This window comes from Cervus elaphus, chromosome 7, assembly GCF_910594005.1.
Source record: "Cervus elaphus chromosome 7, mCerEla1.1, whole genome shotgun sequence".
In the NCBI taxonomy this organism is placed as follows: domain Eukaryota; kingdom Metazoa; phylum Chordata; class Mammalia; order Artiodactyla; family Cervidae; genus Cervus; species Cervus elaphus.
The window spans coordinates 32,575,505-32,598,264 of NC_057821.1; the positions used below are offsets into that span (position 1 = coordinate 32,575,505).

The following is a 22,760-nucleotide window of genomic DNA, read 5'->3' on the forward strand; positions in this document are numbered from 1 at the left end:
TAAAATCTTTTTTAAGATAAATAAAACATGATGAAGTATTTCCATTTCAAAGATAAAGTTGAGAGGAAGAGATTGAAGAACTAGGAATATAGGAATAAAAGACTACTGGGGAAAAAACAGTCAATACACTTAACTTTTGAATGCCCTAAAATCCAAATCTATGCAGTTTTTAAAATACTGCTTTACACTGTGTAATCATAAACATATCAATTAAATATGGCTAAATCATGACTCTAAAGAAAAGTATTTTCTGTTGTGTGGCTATCACACAGAATCCTGGCATTGTTAAATATCAAAGTGCTTAAGAAAATGTATCAACACGCTGTGGAATAAGCCGATGTTTTCCACATCTCATACACAAATATTTCCTTCTACTTCCATAGGAAATGGAGACAACCAAATCAGAAAGTCCAAAAGACAGTCTAAGAGACTGACTGACTGATCACTCATGAAATTTTAGATAATAGTCTGAACAATCAGTACTAGGTATGACTCTGTAAGCTCTTCCAAATTATGTAAACACAGCTTTCTGATCCATAAAAGGAGAGCAACATTTGCACTATTTAACTTCACAAGGCTGCTCTGAGTCAAATGTGGCACTAAAAGTTAACATGTTTTGAGTGCATAGTATGTGACACAGTTCATTGCTATTCCTATGCCTTTTATGTATATTCTCATTTAATCCTTAAAACACCCTTGTGTGGGAGGTGCTATTATTATTTTCGAGAAACCTGAGGTATAGAGAAGTTAGGTAATTTGTCCAAGGAAACTCAGATGCAAAGTGGAGAAGCTCAGATTTGAACCCACATATTCTAACTCTAAAACCCACTGATATACAGTGAGATATGAAGGATCTACCCCGCCCTCAAATGTAAGCAGCATTTCTAGAATCCATTTGTCTTGTCTCATTCAGACCAAATCAGAGCCACCACCAGATGGTCAGCAAAAAACAAAACTTGGGTGCATCAGGTCAACATTTCCGAAAGAAAAACATTTCAAGACGGGATTCTAAATCATCTTTAAACAAAATAATCCGATTTAGAATAAAGTGAGGGGAGGAAATCAGGACAGACATTCCTGATGAGGCTAAGATCATAAAATCGAGGGTAACTGGGAACGGTAACCAGGGAGACTGGGACACGGAGCTTGTGACATTTAGGGAAGGAAAGTGTGTGAAACGAGTGGAGAGAGGAGAGCTCTGTTTCCCAGAACACTCCACTTTAATCCAAAAAGTCATCAGATCCAAAGCATTAGTCAGGAGGCGATGACCGGAACACCCTGGTTCAGACACTAGGTCAATCCAGAGGACTCAACACAGAACTAGTTAATACAGTGCAGTAAGCCCAGAGAGTTTCAAGCCTTTTCTACCATGACCCACACACAGAGAGAGATTTGACATCGTGGGGCAGGCAGCTCATACCAAAATAAGCACACAGACATATAAGCGAAAACTAAAACCCCAGTTTTCCTGAGCAATGCACTCTGATTATTTTCTATTGTGTTCTATTTCTTCTTTTTATTAAAATGCTTACCAGGTCTTGACCTACAGTCTGAAAACACACAAGACTAGGAGGCCAAGAGCAAGCTGGGGAACTGGCTGGCCCTGCAACTGGGATACAAAGGGCTCGTGAATGCGTGTGGTCTGTTCACTGCCTTGCTGGGGCTCCTGCAGACCGCGCGCCGGGCATCCAGCATCGGAAGCACCGCCAGTACACACGACCCCCCTCCTACTAAGTCATACTTCACCCTCCTCCACCACCAGCCCCTTAACAACAGAAGGCTGCCTGTCCTCTGCGCACGAGCCTGACGGGGAGGCTGAGCTGTAAATATCAGGGCTTCGCTGCATCAACATTCATATCACAACGCAAGGAGCCAAGCTTCCGCTCTGAGAGTTTCCAAATAAGGCCCTGAGCGGATGGTTCAGGTGCAAAAATCAAATTCTACTTGGTACTTAAATTCCTCAGCATTCTGGGCTGCCAAAGTGCCTTGTGTTTCTTTGCATGTCCTTGTAAATAATCTTCCTGGGCTTGGCCTCTTTTACAGACTAAACAATTCAACTGTACACTCCTCCCCCCATGCATTTTTATTGTTTTTCAGGGGAAAGCTCAGAAACAAAAGTCATGACCATTTTCCCCTATTTTGAAGTCTCTATAAATATTTTACACTCAGTTGGATTTCTTGTAGACTTCCCATCCAGGAGCAGAAAAGCTACCAATCATCTTTAGCCTGGATGGAAGAAAAATAAAAAGCCTGTAAAGAATGTGTGTTCCGGAGGCTCAGTCCAAAGAATGAAAAAAAGGTGGGGAATACAGGTGCTGGCAGTTTTCCAAGAGCTCCGGCCAAACATAGCAATGATGGAATCTAGAAAGGGCAGAAACATAGAAAGCCTTAGCTTGAGAAAATATTTCCAGAAGTGTCAAGGCTTGAGTGTAAGTGAGCAGAAAACACCCCGGAGAGTCGGCATCTACACGTGAAGCTCTGGCAAACATCCTTGGAATGATTCTTGGTTCTCACACCTGGGAATGCAGATAGGTGAACGATGTACAAGGATCAGGTCACACAGGTAGGGAAATGGAGGAAAAGGCAGAGACACGTCATCTCTCCACACTGGTTCTGACTCCGCACAAAGGAATCTTGATAAACTTCACCATGGTTTTCAATTCCAATTTAAAAGCCACAAAAAAAGGAATTCTATTGTGAAATGAAATTCAATTTAAAGAAAATATTTATTGATTGCATATAAGGTCTTGGGCTAGGTATGGTGTGTCTTAGGAGATTAAGATAGAATGATGGACAAGGAGGAGGGATGAACAGTAAGGCTGGTACAGAGCCATCCATATCTAATTCCAGTGCAACAGAATGAAGGAACGGCTATCTCAGGAGTTCAAACCCAAGGTGAGGGAGTCAACAGATAAGGCTGTCCAGCAGGGCTGCGCCTCAGGGCATACGAGGCACACCACAGGAGAGATGAAGAGCTCCAGACTCAATCTTCCCCTAAAAGCATCTGCCTAGAAAGCAGGAGACCCGGGTTCAACCCCTGGGTCGGGAAGATCCCCTGGAGAAGGAAATGGCAACCTGCTCCAGTACTGTTGCCTGGAAAATCCCATGGGTGGAGAGGCCTGGTAGGCTACAGTCCATGGGGTCGCAAAGAGTCAGACATGACCGAGTGACTTCACTCTCAGCCTCCTAAGCCCAAATAATATGAAAGATCTTTGGGGTCTCGCTGCTTTCCCTAAATATATTTTTGGGGTTCACCTGTGTCACAGCAGGACCAGCACCCCGTTCTCTTGTGCTGTGGAGCAGGGGTCCACAGTACAGATATACCACATTCTATTTATCCCCCCACCAGGGATAAGCATTTGGGTTTCTACTTTGGGGCAACCATGAACTTCTATTAATACTCATTCACTAGTGTTTGAGCAGACATTCATTTCATCTCTCTTGGGGACCACCTAAGAGTGAAACTGCTGGGTCATAGAGTAAATTTGTGTTTGACTTTTGAAGCAACTGGCTAACCAGCACCCAAAGAGGCTGCCCCATTGTACTCTCGCGCCAGTAACGCATAAGCTCCTGTTTTCCACATCTTTTCCAACACTTATTTTGATGATAACTAAACTACTGGTTGTGAGGTGGTATCTCAGTACAGTTTGAATTTGCACTTTCCTGATGACCAAGGAATGTCCCTTACTATACTCTGGGTTTCACATCCCTAGCGACCAGCACTTAATAACCATTGTTTCTGTCCAGTCAGTAGACAAACATGTTTGAGTTCCTTCCATCTTAAAAACAAAAGCAAAACAGCCCTCCTATCTATAAAAGGTGATCTACATGGTTATAGTCACCTCTTCGTAGCATTTGACTAGTAAAGAGAACACTTGTTTTTCCTAAAGAAAATACTAAAACCCCAGAGAAACCCCTATTTCAGAGTTATGTTTCCATTATTTTCAGCTTTGCCTTTTACACCTATGAGAGTGCCTTTCATGTGATCTAGTTTTTCAATTTAGTCTCAACCTTCTTTTAGATTCACTATTTCAGATGCTAGAAGTTCCTCTTCAAATGTTTCCTTGGATGCCACATGGGTATCTTTCTCAATGAAGAACAATGTCAGTATCAGGAATAAAAATGCAGAACTGAGTGTCTACACCAGGATCTTCAGCTCAGTTTAATAATTAACCCTCATCAAATATATAACATCCCAAGATGAAAGGCCCTTAGTCAACAACGCTGGAAAACATCTGTAATACACAATGAAAACAAAACATCCCCTCTAGAGATAAAGCTACTTCTCCTTAATCTCATCCATCAGTGTTCTCCTACTGAGAATTCAAACTCTCAGGCTTCACTTTCTAATGAAACCTTCTTTTGCCTCCTCATGAAATCTAGTCCTTCAACTCCTCTCTATTCTTACATTCAAATCTCGTTAAAAATTAAAAGACATCTGTGATAGTCATAATTGTAAGCTGGTCCTCAAGATTTCTGTCCCTGGTAAACACACCCTATATAATTTCTTTAAGTGTGTTGGGTAGACCAAAGAACATGATGGGTTATCACAAATCTAAATAGAAATGATACAAGTGAACTTAAAAAACTGAAAGAGACTCAGACATAGAGAATGAATTATGGTTGCCGGGGGAAAGATAGAGGGAAGGGACAGTTAGGGAGTTTGGGATGGACATGTACACACTGTTATATTTAAAATGGATAACCAACAAGGACTGACTATATAGCACAGGGAATTCTGCTTAATGTTATGTGGCAGGCAGGATGGGATGGGACTTTGGGGGAGAATGGATACATGCATATGTATGGCTAAGTCCCTTTGCTGTTCACTTGAAATTATCACAACATTGTTAACTGTTAATTGCTAACACTGTTAACTATACCCCATTACAAAATAAGTAACTGGGAAAAAAAGGAATATGATGGGATATCACAATGTGATTAGGCTACTAATCAGTCCACTCTGAATTAATCAAGAGGGAGACTGTCTTGGAGGAGGCTGACTCAAACAGGTGACCTGTCTACAAGAAAGTGAAGAATTAGAGAGTTGTGCTTCTGCTGGCCTGGAATGCGAGGCAGATGGTGAAGTTGGGAGAGGAGGGGACCACATGGTGAGGACCAAGCACAGCCTTCAGGCATAGGAAGTGCTCCCGGACTGGCAAGGAACAATAAAATGGTGACCCAGTTCTACAGCCTCAGGAATTTAATTCTGCCAACAACCGGTGAGCCTGAGAAGACCCCAGATCACATAAACCCCAGCTGACTTGACTTCAGTCTCATGATACTGAGATGAGAACCCAGTGAACCTGTACCCAGACTGACCCAAAGACACTGTGTGATAATAAATCTAGGTAACCTTAAATTGCCATGTTTGTGATAATTTGCTACCCAGCAAGAAAAAGTCAATAGAATCATTTAAAAATAATATCCTCCTTTCCACTTGGATCACTTCAAAAACTGTTCATCAGCTGATAGAAATCATATTGGGTCGGCCAAAAACCTTGTTTGGGTTTGTCTGTAAGATCATACAGGAGCATGAGTATGTTCACCAGAGGCTGAAAAATATTTAAGCCAACAAGAGCATTTATAATATAATTACAACTAAGACTGACACTATTCTTCAGGCATGGCTAAATGAAAACTCCCTAATCCTCTTACAGTTCTGGCATCAACGGTCATGTAAATGCTACAGTACCTCGATCCTCCAGTGGGTTGCCAGCAAGGTTAATCGTGTGCAGCCCTGAAGTGGGATTATGCGCTAGAGCACTGGCCAGTTTTTGTGCAAAATCTCTGCAAGTAAACAGAACAGTAAGACACAATGTGTAAAATGACTCAATTAGAAAATTTAATGCTAGAATAGCTAGAGTGAAATTTTAAAACAGAGAGAAGCCTTTACAGTATTAACCTATATGTCATATTTGTTAAGAACCAATCTATCTCTACAACATTAATCTATATATCTTATTTGTTAAGAATCAATCTATTTTCACAAGTACATATCCTCATTAGAGAATCCGTAAAGTCATAGCTAGAATATGGTTCATCTTGATCAGTCCAAATCTCATTCCAAAGAAAAATGTATAATTGTTCCTTTAAAGACACACTGAAGGATACTATTAATAGTACTTTTGGTCCTTCTATGACTTAAAAAACAAATCCTGAATTGAATTGCTTTTAAGGAAAATTGCAATAGGCTATTCCCTATATCAGTTTTAATTTCATGCAATACTCATGAAGGCAGAACTGATTGCCCTAATTGTTGAATTTGAAGGCTATAGTTGCTAGCACTGTATTTTCAGTTCAGTTCAGCTGTTCAGTCGTGTCCAACTTTTTGCGACTCCATGGATTGCAGCATGTCAGGATTCCCTGTGCATCACCAACTCCCGGAGCTTGCTCAAACTCATGTCCAACAAGTCGGTGATGCCATCCAACCACCTCATAGTCAAAAGCACTATTTTAGGTGTTTTTAACTTAAGTGTGTTAAGTGCTATGACTATGAAACTGCCAAGCCTCCTCACTTAGTAGTAGTGATTTCTTTACTCCGGCGGGTTCAAAGTCTCATGCCCCTAGTAAGGCTTGGGTATTGTTACTGAACCACATTAGATGAAGATTATTTAAGTGTGAATTTGAAAAGGGAGAGAAATGGCTGAAACAGGTCAAAGCCAAATAATAACATCCTATGAAATGTGCCATTACTATGACATGATTTATGATTAATGGCACTAGTAAAAGCTAACGCATAGCATCTCTAATACAAAAGATTTTGAAACTTTTCTAAACACTTTCCATGTATTAATTCATTTATCTTTAAAACCATAATTCTATAAAGTAAGCACTATTATCACCAACATAAAAATGAAGAGACTGAGGTACAGAGAACTGAACCAACTTGCCCAAAGACATGAGGCATCTGACCCAAGGGTCCATGCTCTTACACATTATCCTTATGTATCCTCAAAGATACCATGTGACATACCACAAAAGATGATAAAATCCTTGACCTTTGTAATAATGATGGGGATCACAGGGACTTTTTTCTAAGACGAGAAAACACTATACAGGTGATAGCATTAATTTTTTTCTCAAAACCATATATTAATTTTAGAAGAAAGGGCAAAATGTTTTAAAGCAACACATTCATATATTCAGGAAAATACTCACGTTCTAAGTCCAGCATTTTCCAACACCAATTCTTCCAGTCGATTGGACCTGCTCACCACCCTCAAGATCTGTTCACAGACATCAGTGGACTGTAACAGAAAATATTCTTTGACCATTTCATAAGTCAAAACACGACCTCACTTCACCATCATAAATCCTTGCAGCTACAAAGCTTTAAATAAATCATTCATTCAATCAAAAACCCATGAGTTGACAACTACTCCTACACATCCTGCTGATGAAGATTCAGGGAACACAACGACAAGGACAAAGTCCCTGACTTCAAGAGTGATACCACCCAGAAGGCAATCAGACAAGAGGAAATACACAACTACGACAGGAAAATAGGCATTTCGGTAGTGGTACAGGCACACAGATTTCATGCAATCCTGGGAAAACCAAAAGAAATCCCCAAGAAAGTGATACCCAAAATAAAGAACCAAAGACTGAGTGGTAGTGAAAATGGTGATGAGGCTGATGATGAAACTCTCCTTCCTGAGTTCTTGCCATGTGCCAGGCCCTGAGCTAAGCCCTCTATGTGTGTTTCATTATAAAGCTGTTAATTAAGTATTATTATTCCCTTTTTATAGATAACATTTAAAGATATCATGTACTTTAAAGAGAGGCTGAATAACTACTTGATAAACGTTAGGTATTACAATGTTGCTACTAGTAATCTCTAAGGTAAGGAATAAGAAAGACTTTAATAATTAATCATCTCATGTTAATAAACCTCATGTTTTAAAAAATTATGTAGTCATAAACTCCCATCTTTCAAAATATTTTAAATGCTTAGGATATAATGTTAAATGAAAATGCATAATTAAAAGAAAGTGTTTAATAAAGATTACAACAATTGAAATGGCTAATATATGCAACTGAAAAGTCTTGAGGGGACTATGAAAAATGAAGAGTTGTGCCCTGGTAGAACTGTGCATAATTTTTTCTTTTAAATTTTTACTTATTAATGCTTTATATTTATTTATATCTTGCCTTATTCCAAAACTAACTTAAGGCAGCTCCTGACCTTAAAGTTATTCAGACACTGAAAAGTGATTTTTAAATGTCATCATAACTTAAGATCTCTTTAAATCTTTTATGTTATTAAAAAAGAGAGAAATCATTTTGTGTGGTATAGCATACAGTAGAGCAGTTTCTTTTCTTAAAATACTACATTAAATATTATAGTTCTTTATCGGATCATAAATATCCAACTGAATTAACCATTATTGGAAAAGTATAAAACGTAGCACAAATTCTCCAGTCAAGTAGCCTTTAGAAAACTGACTTGGAAAACCACCAAGTGGCACGGAATTTAAAGCTTTTATAATTCTCATGTCCTGCTTGGTTCCTTTTGAGTTTTTAATGTTGCCTTCATACTATTCCTGGGTTTCTAATGTGACCCACAGATGGACGAGGGGAGAGGAAAATTAATTCCAAGTGACCCAATGCCTGCAATTTATATTATGCTGATGGTGGTGATTTTCAAAGTGGTGGCCCCTTATTAGTACCATTCTTCACCTTACAATATACAACTAGAGGAACTGATCTTATTCTGTGTTATGATAAAAATTGATTACTCAGACATGATTTTGTGAAGATTATTCTAATTTCCAGAAATAATCTATAGTATCATCACCACCTTTCTAAGGCTACCTCGGCACATCCAGAAAAGTAATTTACCAAAGCTGAGTTGTGAAGCAAGGCTTTCATTTACTCATTGAAAATTATTACTGTAATTAAAATTTATTCAACAAAATGTAGGAAAAGTGTATCCAACTTTTCTTTAACATGCCAGTAGGGGAGAGGTGTGACAAGTCGTTCATGATTACATTAATTTTGCTACCTTTTATTAAATGCCAACTACATGAAAAGTGTTATTTGCTACACCAAAGAATATACATGGATGGATATCTTAAAGAGATACACACACAAACTTGGACACCAAGAAAATGTTACCATTAGTAGTCTTCCCCAAATGTCTTATTGCATGTTCAACACTTTGTTTACAGACTTAAGGAAAAGTTATTTTTTTTAACAAATTAATATTATAACTCTCTAAGAGCTTATATTTATTTTAAAATCAAATGTATAGCATGAAAACTAGAGAAATCACTATAAAATAACAAATGAACTAGTCCAAAATAAAACAAATATGGAAGTTTGAAACTGAGAGGAACCACATACCGTATCTGGTCCAAGCACATAATTTTTAAAAGTTTTTAAAAGACCTAATGATGCTCACTGACTTGCCTAAATGATAAAACAGAGAGTTGAGCAAAATCCCAATTCTACTGCTATTTTATGAGTCCAGAATCTTGGGCCTAATTTTGTATTTGGCAAAAAAACCCTCTATCCCTCACAGACTTCATAACACCAGAATAAAGCATATAAGTCACATTTTTCCTGTGGGACCGTAAGCACAGGAGACTTCTGTTGTGTGAGAAGCAATTTTAACAACCCAGAGAATTCATATTACTTGAGAAGTCCCTTCTTTTTACACTTTGTGTTTTAAAAAACCTGAAGAAGGTGTAAAGCTTTCCTGTGCCTCAAATAAACCAAGTATTAGAAAATGTGAGATTGCATATCCCAGTAGCCATCAAAGGCAAAGTATCATTTCTTTTTAACTTTGGGTAGCAAACATGGAAAAACTGCTAATCTCTTTGAAAACTTGCAGAGAGATATCCCAAAGAGCATTTCTCATTTTTAAATACTAAGCATTAAAAATATACACATTTTAATTTTTGTGTTTAAATCTGTTAGTAGAAAAGCAGAGAAATCCTGTCTCTCCACTTCCCACCATCCCAGGCCATTCAAAAAGGCACACGAGCACTTGCATGCTTTGTCTGGCCAAGACCGAAATAATCACGTGCGTGTTTTCTTTCCTAAATACCTAAGGCATTTAAAAAAGAAATGCTGCCTGGGAGGAGTAACGATGGAACAGCAGCTCCAGTGGTCTGATACTAGTGATTTGAGATAACTTCCAAAAGAGGGATGTCCAACTTCCTCAGAGCTCTCTTGTGCCCCATTTTGAAAATCACAGGCTTAGGTGAATGTCTGAATGAGCCAAGAAAACTGACTTGGTAGCAAAGCATTGTTCTCTCTGATCCCACACTCCCTGGGCTAATCTACTTCTCATTCCTCGAATGGCTCCCCTCGGACCCCTGCAATCTCCGTTGGCTCAGCCCTGCAAACGGTCCCCATCCCTGCAAACAGCAAATGAGAGGCTTCTGTTCCCAGGTCTCCAATCACGGCTGTCTGCTCACTCACTCCCTGGGGGTCACCATCCATACTTCCATCATCACTGATCTCAGACACCCCCCTGTTTAGCTGATACAGTTTCCATAATTCATGCTCCCCCATTTGTTCACTTCTCAGCCTCTTTGCTAAGCTGATTGTGAGGATGAAAATAAGAGCTGACAGTCGTGAAATGCCTGTAGTATGTCAGACATTGTGTTAGAATGTCCATATAAATTATTTGGGCTTCCCAGGTGGCACAGAAGTAAAGAATCTGCCTGCCAATGCAGAAGCAAGAAATACAGGTTCAATCCCAGGAAGCTTCCCTGGAGGAGGAAATGGCAACCCACTCTAATACTCTTGCCTGGAAAATCCCATGGACAGAGAAACCTGGCCAGCTACAGTCCATGGGGTCACAGAGTCAGACACAACTGAGCACCACCTATATATATATAATTTATAATAATTTATATATAGTTATAAAGTTTATAATTTTATATATTTACATATATAATTTACTCATCTCAATAACCTGCAAATGAGTTACATTGCTGTGCCCATTCATTCATTCATTCAACAAAAGTCATTTGACATGTGTTGATTAAACCAGCTTTTACTGAGCAGCTACTATGAGCCACGTACTTTGATAAGCACTCAATGGAGATAAATAAGACATGAGTTCCAATTAGCTCACAGTAACAGGGATATAGGAAATAGGGGCCCTGGAAGATCAAGTAATGTATCTAAGGTCACACAGCCCTGTAGTAAGAGTCTGAATCTGAAACCCAGATTTCTGTTTCTAAGCCCACATTCTTACTGTCAACCACATTGGCTCTTAATAATCCCCAAATGAGTTCCACCCAAGTTTATACCTGTAACGCCTTAAGCCACTCACACCGCAGGCCAGCCTGCTGAGCCTGGCCACCAGCAAATCTCAACCTTTCACTTTCAACAGATCCAGTCCAAATCCTATCTCTTCACTTGGAAATTTTTTAAATTTTTTTCAAATTTTTTAATTGGAAGATAATTGCTTTACAAAGTTGTATTGGTTTCTGCCATACAACAATGCAAATCAGTCATAACCATAAACATCTCCCCTCTCTCCTGAGACTCCCACCCACCACCACCACTCCCCAGCCCACTCCCCGAGGTCCTCACAGAGCCCCAGGCCGAGCTTCCTGTGTTATAAGGCAGCTTCACACTAGCTATCTATTTTATACATGGTAATGTATATATGTCAATGCTACTTTCTCAAATCATCCCATCCTCTCTTTCCACACCCCCCCCACTATACCTACAAAACCTTTATGTCTCCATCTCCATTCCTTCAAAACTACAGTGAGCTATCACCTCACCCCAGTCACAATGACCATCATCAAAAAATCTACAACAATAAATGCTAGAGAGGACATGGAGAAAGGGGAACCCTCTTGCACTGTTGGTGGGAATCTAAATTGATACAGTCACTACAGAGAACAGTACAGAGATTCCTTTAAAAACTAGGAATAAAACTGCCATCTGACCCAGCAATCCCACTGCTAGGCATATGCCACTCTGAGAAAACCATAATTCAAAAAGAAACATGTACCCTAATGTTCATTGCAGCACTATTTACAACAGACAGAACATGGGAAGCAACCTAGATGTCCATCACTCAGAAAATCTTAAATTCCCAGTTTCTATGACCTCTGAAAGTTGGAGACTTGAATATAAGAGTCTCCATTAAAACATCTAAATTATCTCTTGTGCTCAAATGAAGCAGCAGAAACCTAACTCATGTATAAGCTTCTGTCCAAATGGCTGCTTTGAAATTGCGGGGACCAAAAAAAAAAAAAAGGCAAACCAACAGAGCATCTCATTTCTACTAATAAAACAGACCAAAACTTTGGCTCCCCGTGTCTTATAAAAACTAACAGGTTTCACTTTGATTTCATTTTGCTTACATATAAATCTGCCCAAAACCTCATCTAAAAAATTAATGTTAACTGTCATAACTCCAGACCAACTCTACCTTGGTAATGTTTTCCTAAATTCTCGGGAAGGGAAGCTTTGTGGAGATGGAATGCAAGATAGGAACATAAAATCTGCTATTTGCAGCTGTGCAAATGTAACTTTAATAGTTTTTGCCAGTGGAATGAGGGTATACGGAAGGCTCCACTAAATGTGCCTTTCTGTGCATCATCTAAAATTGCCTGAAGCAGCTGAAAACATGAGGAAGTACTTTTCTGAAGCATCTCCCATTACAAACTTTGTAAAATGTTCTGCAGATCATTTATAAGAAAATATCTCCCTAAGAAATAACATGTATTCAGCTCACCAGTATGGTTGAAAAACAAATATGTATCTGTTTTTTGTTTTTTATAATTTTCAGGTTTTTGAAATTCAGCAAAGCTAAGCAGCATCTTCAATTACTTACCAGTTTTAGATCCTTGGAGGACAGCTTAGTGAACCACTGATTGTATTCCAGAGCAGCAATGATAGGTATTAAGTCCCTAGAAGCAGAAATAACAAAATATATGAACATCTGTTACAATAGCCATATTGATGTCTGATTTTTAATCCATGACATCCAAGTTCACTTGTTAATTTCTATTATTTACAAACACAACATTCAGCTAAATCGATTTCGACCCCTAAACAACAATTACATACTTTAGGACAGATCTTCAGAATGATGTAAACAGAACTCCTTAAATTTGAAGGTAAATTACCTCTATGGACTCTGATTCCTATTTCCAAAGGAAAAGAGGTTGGTAGCAGTGTTTGCTTAGAGACCCTCCTTGCTCTAAGAGATATCTTATGTCTAATTCCATACTAACAACTCTTATTTCTTTACATTGCTCCTTCATAAATCCTTTAATCATCAAGTATATCATATGTTCTCTGGCTAGGGGAGTTTATATGGCAAGCAAGGACAATACCAGTCTTATTATAAGTCACATCAGATGGGATCCCCAATGCTTATTAGCAAGCATCCTACAACCATTTGGTATCTTTCTTGCAGTTCTTAGTACTGATTATACACATGAGATAGCCCAAGTGTTTTTTTGTTGCTTCGTTTTTTGCTTTTTTGTCTTACGCTTCACACAAGTTCTTCAGCCGCGAAGTGAAGCTATTCGCATCAGAGATCAGCCACCACACTATCATTCCAGCCTGACCTCTACACAACATGCCCCTCACTCATGCTCAAGCCAAAAAGCAGACAACTCACTACTCAGACATATCATGCAGTTTCACAATCAGAATTATCTTTTCCTGCTGTGTTCAGCTATGAAAATCCATGTATCCTTCAAGGCCTCTGTCATAATCCTCTCCTCTCTAAGTTCCCCAGGTCACCACAACCAGCACATTATTTACACCTCTACTTAGCATTTATTTTATTCTGCCTTATAGTATAGTTTGATGTTTAAACATCTACTCCTTATCACCCCAGGTTGTAAGTTCTTTGAAAGCCACATCCCTGTCTTCTTTAGATTTTTGGCTACAGGGAAGCCATATCAATTTTATCCTCAGGGCATGACAAGTGGTAAATGCACAAATTTTTACTGAAACAGAAATGAAAGGCAGAAGGTGGAAACAGAGCTGAAAAATCACTATTTTTTCAAGCTTCAAGGTACCAGGCCCCATGCTAGGCATTTTACATAGACCAACTCATTTAAACCTCAAAACAATCTTAGAAGGTATTATTATTTGCATTTTACAGATGAAGAAACAGATGCTAAGAGACCTACAAAACTGTAGGTCCCTTTGGGCACCACTACAGTCAAAACCCACCTTCTGAAGTGTGTATAGTTTCATCAGATTTGCTTTAAAAGGTGAAATGAGCATCCACAGGTGGTTAAAAAAAAAAATGCCAAGGAATTATATGCCATCTTTTCCAGCAAAAAGCCTCTTTATTAAGCTTACTAAGTTTGACTTTAAAAAAAAACAAGTTTCAGATTTAAAAAACAAGAACAACTACCCTTGCCATAGTTGTTTTAGGGTCTCCACCCTCTCATCTCTCTCCACCAACCAATTGCTCAGAACAAGTCTCGGCATTTCTCACTGATGTCTAATGACAGTTGCAGTTTCTCTCAGAGTGAATTCCACCCTTTAATACAGGGCCCTCAAAGCCCATGTTATCTGAGAGTCCTCTCCCTTACTTCATCATTCAGGAATGATGGCAAATCATTCTCACTGCCTCTCCTTTTGTGGATTTAATGTCAAGTAGAGACTAGCTTCAGAACCTTTTTATTGTGTTCTGTCACCTGATGAGATTTGAAGTACAGGGGGCTTTTGTCATAATGAATTCATTTTCAGGAGTTGAAGGGCACATCATTAACAGGATCAGGTTTCACGTTAATGCAGTGGGTAGGACAGCATCATCCTACATAGGACATGTAAAAACCTTGAAAATATTCTGGTACACTCAAAGTCAAATCCAATTCTTAATGATACCAGAAATGTTTGGAGTACAAGATTCAATTTTAAAAATACACAGCATTCCAGGTGCATATTTGTGTGATCAAAGTCAATGAGCATAATTGATAAAACTGATATATAAAATAATAGAAATAAATGCTCACAAATATAGACACTTTTTTTTCCCCAAAAAGAAAAATACAGCAAGATGTTATACATATACCTTGCCTGGGTGGTAGCAATAAAGATGATATGAATTTTTTCAAACACAAATTTTGTACTATATTTTCAAATTTGTCTATAATGATCCATATTCATAACCTAAAAGAATTATAAAACTATGTCCTACAGATGGTATAAAACTTTGTTATAGCAAAAACTGTCCACAAAAATGATGGGGCTCATGCATGTTGGCATGGTCTGCCCACGATGTTTCTCTAAATTATGTTAATGCCTAGGCGTTTTAATGTCAAAAATAAATTAGAAAAAGACAAATATACATCATAGTTCATTCAATAAACATTTATTTAGTACTACTAAGTCCTGGGTAGGGATATTAGGCTCTGAGGGTTAAGTGACGAGTACAGGAAACTCTCTGTCTTCCAACGGTGGAAAGACCTCAGCCATCTGCAGCACCACAGAAAAAGCGAGCATGTTCCAAGTGCCCTAAGATCACTGGAAGACATGAGTACTGCAGCCTGGAGCAAATGAGGAAGGGTCTGCAAGGCCTGAGAGATAGGGAGGGGCCAACCAGTCAGGGAAAGGGAAATAGAGTATTGTAAGTAATTAGGAAGAGGATGTGCAAAGGCAGGCTTCCCAGGCTTCCCAAGCTTCCCAGGCTTCTCAGCAATAAAGAATCCACCTGCCAATGCAGGAGACACAGATTCGATCCCTGGGTCAGGAAGATCCCCGGAGAAGGAAATGGCAACCCACTCCAGTACTCTTGCCTGGAAAATCCCATGGACAGAGGAGCCTGGGGGGCTACAGTCCATAGAGTCGCAAGAAGCGGACAGGACCGAGTGTCTTAACAATAACAACAACAAGGTGCAAAGGCATAGGAACCCGAAAATGCCCAGCAACTCCATTCAATTGTTCAGTGAGTGCCACCCACGGTGCGTGAATCACTGGACTGAGGCAACGATGCACACGGCAAGGTCCCTCCCCTTGTGATACTCACCACCTAGCACAGCTTAGCAAAAAATAAACGCAACTATAATAGAGTGAAATAATCCCTCTGCTATAGGGTGAATATGCAGCGCTACGGTGCAAATAAGAGAAACAATTATGAAAAGTCTTCAGTCAGGAAAGATCTTGATAGGAAGTGAGTGAGACTTCTAGATGAGAAATACATTACCATCCCAGAAGAGATGGTCAACAGAGCAAGGTATGGCTTAATCAAAGAGTTTTGAGATCTGACACCAAAAGCATGATCCATAAAAGAAAAAAATAAATCAACTGGACTTTATCAAAATCAAAAACTTTTACTCTGTAATAGATGCTATTAAGAGAAAGGTAAGACAACCATATTCTAGGAGAAAATATTTGCAAATCTCATTTCTGACAAAGGACTTGATGCTCAAAATGTATAAAGAACTCTCAGAAGTCAGTAACGAGAAACAACTCAAGTGTTTTAAATGAGCAGAAAGATCGAAACAGATACTTCATCAAGCAAGATACACTGAGGGTAAATAAGCACATGAAAGATGCTCAAAATTATTAGCCATTAGAGAAATGCAATTTAAAGCCAAAATAAGATGCCGCTGGAAACCTACTGAATTGCTTTTTTTTAAAAAGTGACAATATTAAGTGCTAACTGGGGTGCAGAGCAAATGAAACCTCATACACTGCTGTTGGAAAAGTAAATGGAAAAGCAGATGGCATGCTCAAGGTGGACAACAGTTTGACGTCTTATTATGAAGTTTTATGTACACTTTTACCATTGTTGTTTAGTCACTAAGTCGTGTCCAACTCTTTTGCAACCCCATAGACTGTAGCCCAAGGGGCTCCTGTATCCATGGGATTTCTCAGGCAAGAACACTGGAGTGGGCTGCCATTTCCTTCTCCAGGAGGTCTTCCAGACCCAGGGATCAAACCTCCATCTCCTGCATGGGCACACGGATTCTTTAGCACAGAACCACCTGTCCATGGGGTCACAAAGAGTCGCACGTGACTTGGTGACTGAACGACAAAAATAAGACATACCATGATTCAGCAATCTCAATCCTGGGTATTCACCCAAGAGAAATACTTTTATTTAAATAAAAATGTATATATTATTGTTCATAACAGCTATATTCATAGTTGTCAAAAGCTGGAAACAACACAGATGGAGATGTCCACCAGTGTCACCGCGTGACACCAGGTTAGACAATGTAATCCTGTGACAGCTGCCAGCCCACCCTCCCTGTGTCTGTCTCCCTCACCCTCTGATTATGTCCCACTTAAACAGAAAATACACAAGATGTGATGTAACTACTTTCATTTCTGAGAGTTCATTTTCCAGGATGGCTTTCTTAGAGCACAGTTATAAGTGAGCACAGAAGCAAATCTTGGATAAAAACTCAATTTGCATTCACATGTTGTACTGGTATCACCGCCCTGCAAAGAACTCCCTGGATTTCCCTGACAGCATCTGTGTTGCTCAGGACCAATCCTTTCCTATGTTTTCATTAAGTAGTGCTTATTACTACATAACAATTATATTATATAATGTACTGATTATATTACATAACATAGAAAGTTTTCCACATACCTGGGCTGGTCTTCTTGACTGATTTTCTCAGGGGGGATGCTTTTTACCATCAGTTTGAGCCTTTTATTGTGTACCCCACTATGTTTTGCTTTGACCTTCTAAGAGATTCTTCATTACCATGTGGCTTTTGATCTGAAGTTAGCCTTGAAGAGTTACAGCAGTTGAGGGACGCCTCTGATGAGTCCTGGCAACAGTGTTTTCATGTATGATCTTATGTGACCCTTCTTAAAGTGGGAGCAAAAACATTTTAAGACTGCAAACACTGAAAAGGAAGATCCAGTGTGAATATCCTTTGAGGTCATGGGGCTGAACTGTTTCTTAATACTCTGCTGACCGGAGACAAGACAGTTCCTATACCCTAACTTTTTCCTGATGTAAATATACTACATAGAGAGTTGGTGTGGTGGTGTTGTCAACCCAGCTATGAGCTGGGGTTGGTAATAAAAGTTGGGGTTCTTACTTCTCATCGCAGTTGACACCTCACATTATCCAAACATTCCCTTAAAACTCAAAAGAACCAAGTTTTTCACTTATATCTTTATAGAAGAAAATACCGGCATACAACTAACAAAACAGAAGCAATACAGAAAAGACCATAAAACAGTCTCTGAACATCAAAGATTTTCTGTAATAAAAGGTTTTGTAACTCTAAAACTTTTCCTTTCAGTTAAGAAAACTAGTCACTTAGTTAAAAACTTAAAAACAGGGCAAGTCTTTTAGGAAATAAAAATAGCAAGCATTCATTTAAACATTTTTATGTACTAGCATATACATACATTACTAATCCATGTAGCCTTCACAATAACCCCAGGAGGGAGGCGTTGTCAATAACACCATTTCACAGATGGAGACCCACCCTCCTCTCCCAAGGCACAGAGAGGTTAGAGAGCTGGTCACAAAGTTTAGTCAGGAAAGAGACAGGATTCAAGGCAGTGTAACCTATGACCTGATTATCTTAACCATTGTGTTATCATCTCACTAATAAGTCAGCTACTTGTCATACTGTCAAGAGTCTTCAATCTACTCTGCAGGGGAATCCAGCGTGGTTATATCCAGGGGTTTCCAGATCAAAAATTCCAAACCCCTTTCATCACATTTGGACAACCACTTAGTTGTTTGAAAGCCGATCCTAAGACATATTCTGAGGCGATGTCTCAAAAAGACTGTGTTCTTACTCCTCTGGACATCAAAAACAAACTCATATTTGAGGGCTACTAAAAGAAGTCAAAATGCAAAAAGAAAAGAAGCTGGCAAGTAATTCAGAGTCTAAATCACTTGCTAAATTTCTCTGCGATTCTCGATAATCTATTGAATTAGAATTTCTAATCTTTCTGATCTATATGACTTAGTAAGAATTTAATTTTTCCAGTTATTATTTTGGGGCCAGATTTCCCTCCTTCGTCTTTCTTCCCCACTGCCTGCCTCTCCTCGTTGAAACTAAAAAACACTATGACTTTTAAATAGTGTGAAAAGTCCAGGACAGCATCAACGAACAAATTTGAAAGATGTCCAGCAAGCCCCAAAATAGATGTGAGAAAAGCACAAAGATAGAGAGTAAAAATCCAATGAACAAAATCATGATCATCTATAGTGTATCCATGCACCGCAGAATGGAAGAGCTCCCCCCAGGAAACTTTACAAATGTTTAAAAGCTTGCAGGAGGTATTTCATGCAAGAATGCAGAGTCTGGCCACTCTCCTGCTTGCTGCGTGCACACAGTGAAATATACTCTCTTCCAGAAAGGCTGGTAAAACTCAGAACTACAGTCATATTTTCCTGATATATTCATTTGATAGTCTTTCTGGGGATAATTTAAACTCTTCTCCTTTATATCTAGTTGGAAACTGGGAGTTAGAGAGTTTTAAAAAATTGTAGATGTCATGGAACACCAATCCTGCCTGATACTCTAATTTATATAGAAGTATGTCCTATGGATTATTAAATGATAAACTGGACCACTCACTGACTCTGTGAAGGACGTGCCAATGTGAGACAGTTTATAGATGAGGACAATGCCAGAGGCCTAAATGAGTAGCCTCTAAATTTTTTGACCATTCCCTCCTAACTGGAAAGTATCAGGTTGACCAAAATCTTTGTTTGGGTTTTTCTGTAAGAAAAACCGAAATTAACTTTTTGGCCAACTCAATATTTTGAGCACACATCTCCCCCAGATCTGTGTGTTAATCTGTTAATTACATACATGCACTCCTGTACTAATATATTAGTGTGTGTGCGCTCAGTCACTTTAGTCATGTCTGACTCTTTGTGACCCTATGAGCTGTAACCTGTCATAGTCTTCTATCCATGGGATTCTCCAGGCAAGAATACTGGAGTGGGTTGCCATTTCCTCCTCCACAGGATCGATCCATCCCAGAGATTGAACCCGCATCTCCTGTGTCTCCTGCATTGCAAGCAGGTTCTTTATCCACTAAGCCAATGAGGGGCTCAGTAAAAAAAAAAAAAAAAAAAAATACATGCACACACACAAAACAGATAAGAACAAAATAAGCATAAAATATGTTCTACTACTTTCTCCACACTCCTCTATATATCATCAACTGTGTTCACCACACAGTCCATCTGACCCAGGCTGGAGTCCACACTGTTTTACAGAATTATTTATAGAAATTTAAGAATGGAAACAGAAGCTAAGGCTCTTCACACCTGATTCCACACTCCAAGCAGAATTTCTTCCTTTTTCAAATGAGAGCAGGAATAAAGACAAGGAAGCTTAGATTAGGAAAGATTAAACCAGTGCCTCAGGACAACCTTGCCAAACATTAATCCAAACTCTTCCGTGAAAGTCTCAGGCGCGTGAATGTCACCTTGATGAGTATAAAATATGACAACACAAAAACATGAGTCTGAAAGGGATGAACTGCTGGCTGGGCTCTCATGAGCCAAGTTGAAGCTCAATGATGCATGTCGCTGAGTCTTTAGAGGATGGATAAGATTAGCTCCTCTGCAAAATCTTCAGGGAACAAGAAAAATCGATGTAGTTAAAGCTATATATTCTCTTCTCTTCAGCACCACTACCTCTACCCTCATCATTCCCTGCCGCTCCAAATTACAGTGTAATTACATTTTTAACATGTCAGCTCACAGACCGTTGAGAGCACCCATGAGAAATGTATAACAAAGCCTTCAATCTATGCGTCTTTTTGGCCCATTGATAACCTAAACTAGAACAAATTTTAAGAATGTGCTTAAATAAAATTTTGGAAGCTATAAATAATAACTGAATGGACATTTTCCAAGCACTTTCTAATTCCTATTCTTCTCCAGAGACTGACTGGCTGGATCCGGCATGATCGCTGTCATCCTCACACTTGAATGCTTATTCAGCAACAATAGGGTCTCTGGTCATACATTGTTTTGTTTTTTTTTTTTTTTAGATAAATCCAAATTTTAATGGTATGACTCAAATAGCTGATGAATTATCTTAAAATAGGAATAGGTTTATCAACAAAGGAGTCAATATACTGAAAGTGTGTTGGCTTAGTGTCCTTTTCTCCCGGGCAATGCTTGGATGGAAATTGCCAAAAGTGACTTCATGACTTTTTCCTGTAAAGGCTTCCATGACTAACCATCACTCAGTTGTGTCTGAGCCTTTGTGACCCCATAGACTATAAAGTCCATAGGATTCTCCAGGCCAGAATACTGGAGTGGGTAACCATTCCCTTCTCCAGGGGATCTTCCCAACCCAGAGATCAAACCCAGGTATCCCACATTGCAGGCGAATTCTTTACCAGCTGAGCCACAAGGGAAGCCCAAGAATACTGGAATGGGTAGCCCGTCCGTTCTCTAGCAGATCTTCCTGGCCCAGGAATCAAACCAGGGTCTCCTGCATTGCAGGCAGATTCTTTACCAACTGAGCTATCAGTGAATCCCCATGATTGACCAGCTTACATCAAACTGAGACTTTCTTTCTTTAGATATCTTAATGCTGTAGATCAAATTCTACCCATGATACGGCCAATAAAGTCTTGTTTCTTTTGTGACTTTTAATTTTTTTAATTGCATATATTATAACACACAGGAATACTTTTAAAATGGGAAATTCCTTCAAGCCCTTTCAAAATTTCACTGTCCTTCCCAGAAATGCACACATATACATACACACACATGCGTATTTAGATGTATAAGAAATTCTACATTGGTTTCTTCCCTTAAAATTAAGTTCACATTGAGTTCTGATAGTTCCTTAGTTAGAATCAATTAATTCATTAATCAATTATAGCATTCCAGTTGCTTATAAATCTACCTGAAGCTCCTGGGCAGACCCTAAGGGGTCTGGTAAGGTAGGAGAATACACAGGAACAGAGAGGTTGGTCTACAGTGAAAAGAATGGACAGTATGCTGACTCGTAGGAAGCCTCAGTATGATACATATGCTTCTTCTTGGTTCATGAGGCTCTATAAGTCACATGATATAACATGTATCAGAACACTGGGCATGTCTGAAGAAGAGAAGCTCCCAGGTGAGGACATCAATAAGGTCTCTGTGATGAGAATAATGACAAAGGCACCACCCCGTCCCTAGACCCACACCTTCTTCCAAATCCATCTCCTGTGAGTGGTGATGGGGTCACACAGGGATTACTGTTTCCTCCATCCTGTGTTCCAGATGATAAAGCTGCCAATACCATGTTAGGTTTCCCTGTCACCAGATCTGCAGCATTAACATCAGTACCACACACAACAACCAGACCTCCCACTCTGGATCCAAGCTGATCTTAGAAAAAGGAAGCTACAAATTCCTGGGTGCAAGAAGACAATGACCTGGGTGGGTGAACTGAAAGAAACACACAGAATTGTATAGGAATCTAGACAGGATTCAGCCCTAGACTGCAGTAGGTAACATAGAGCAAAACTGGCTGAAGAATGCCATGACATAATAACGATCAACTTGAGTATGGCAAAGAAGGTATTTGAGTAATCTGACGGACTTTTAAAAAATTAATCCCTCCAGCCTCCCAGGATTCTGATCTACTCCCCAAGAGCAGTTCAGTTTCCCTTGAAAACCCTCCTTGAACCACTGGTTTGATTTCAGAGCATCAAGTCATACGGTGTGAACAAGACAGAGAAAGCCCAGCCTTCATGAAACTTCAAGCATCATGGGAGCACTAATGATTTCAAGGACTCTTAAGAATGGATGTTTCTACCTCTGATGACCAAATGCAATGCAGAGAAAGAATGGGATGAGAAAA

General features: G+C 39.2%; 1 protein-coding gene across 3 annotated transcripts in view; it reads right to left on the minus strand.

Moving 5' to 3' along the window:
- Positions 1–22,760, minus strand: part of CARMIL1 (capping protein regulator and myosin 1 linker 1) — a 302,688-nt gene that overhangs the window by 124,664 nt on the left and 155,264 nt on the right. For all 3 annotated transcript variants that reach the window (XM_043908357.1, XM_043908356.1, XM_043908358.1), the window contains exons 9-11: positions 12,815–12,890; positions 7,162–7,250; positions 5,696–5,790 (exon numbers count right to left, since the gene is read on the minus strand). In XM_043908357.1, coding sequence (XP_043764292.1) covers positions 5,696–5,790; positions 7,162–7,250; positions 12,815–12,890 — 260 coding nt within the window. The remainder of the gene's footprint in view (positions 1–5,695; positions 5,791–7,161; positions 7,251–12,814; positions 12,891–22,760) is intronic.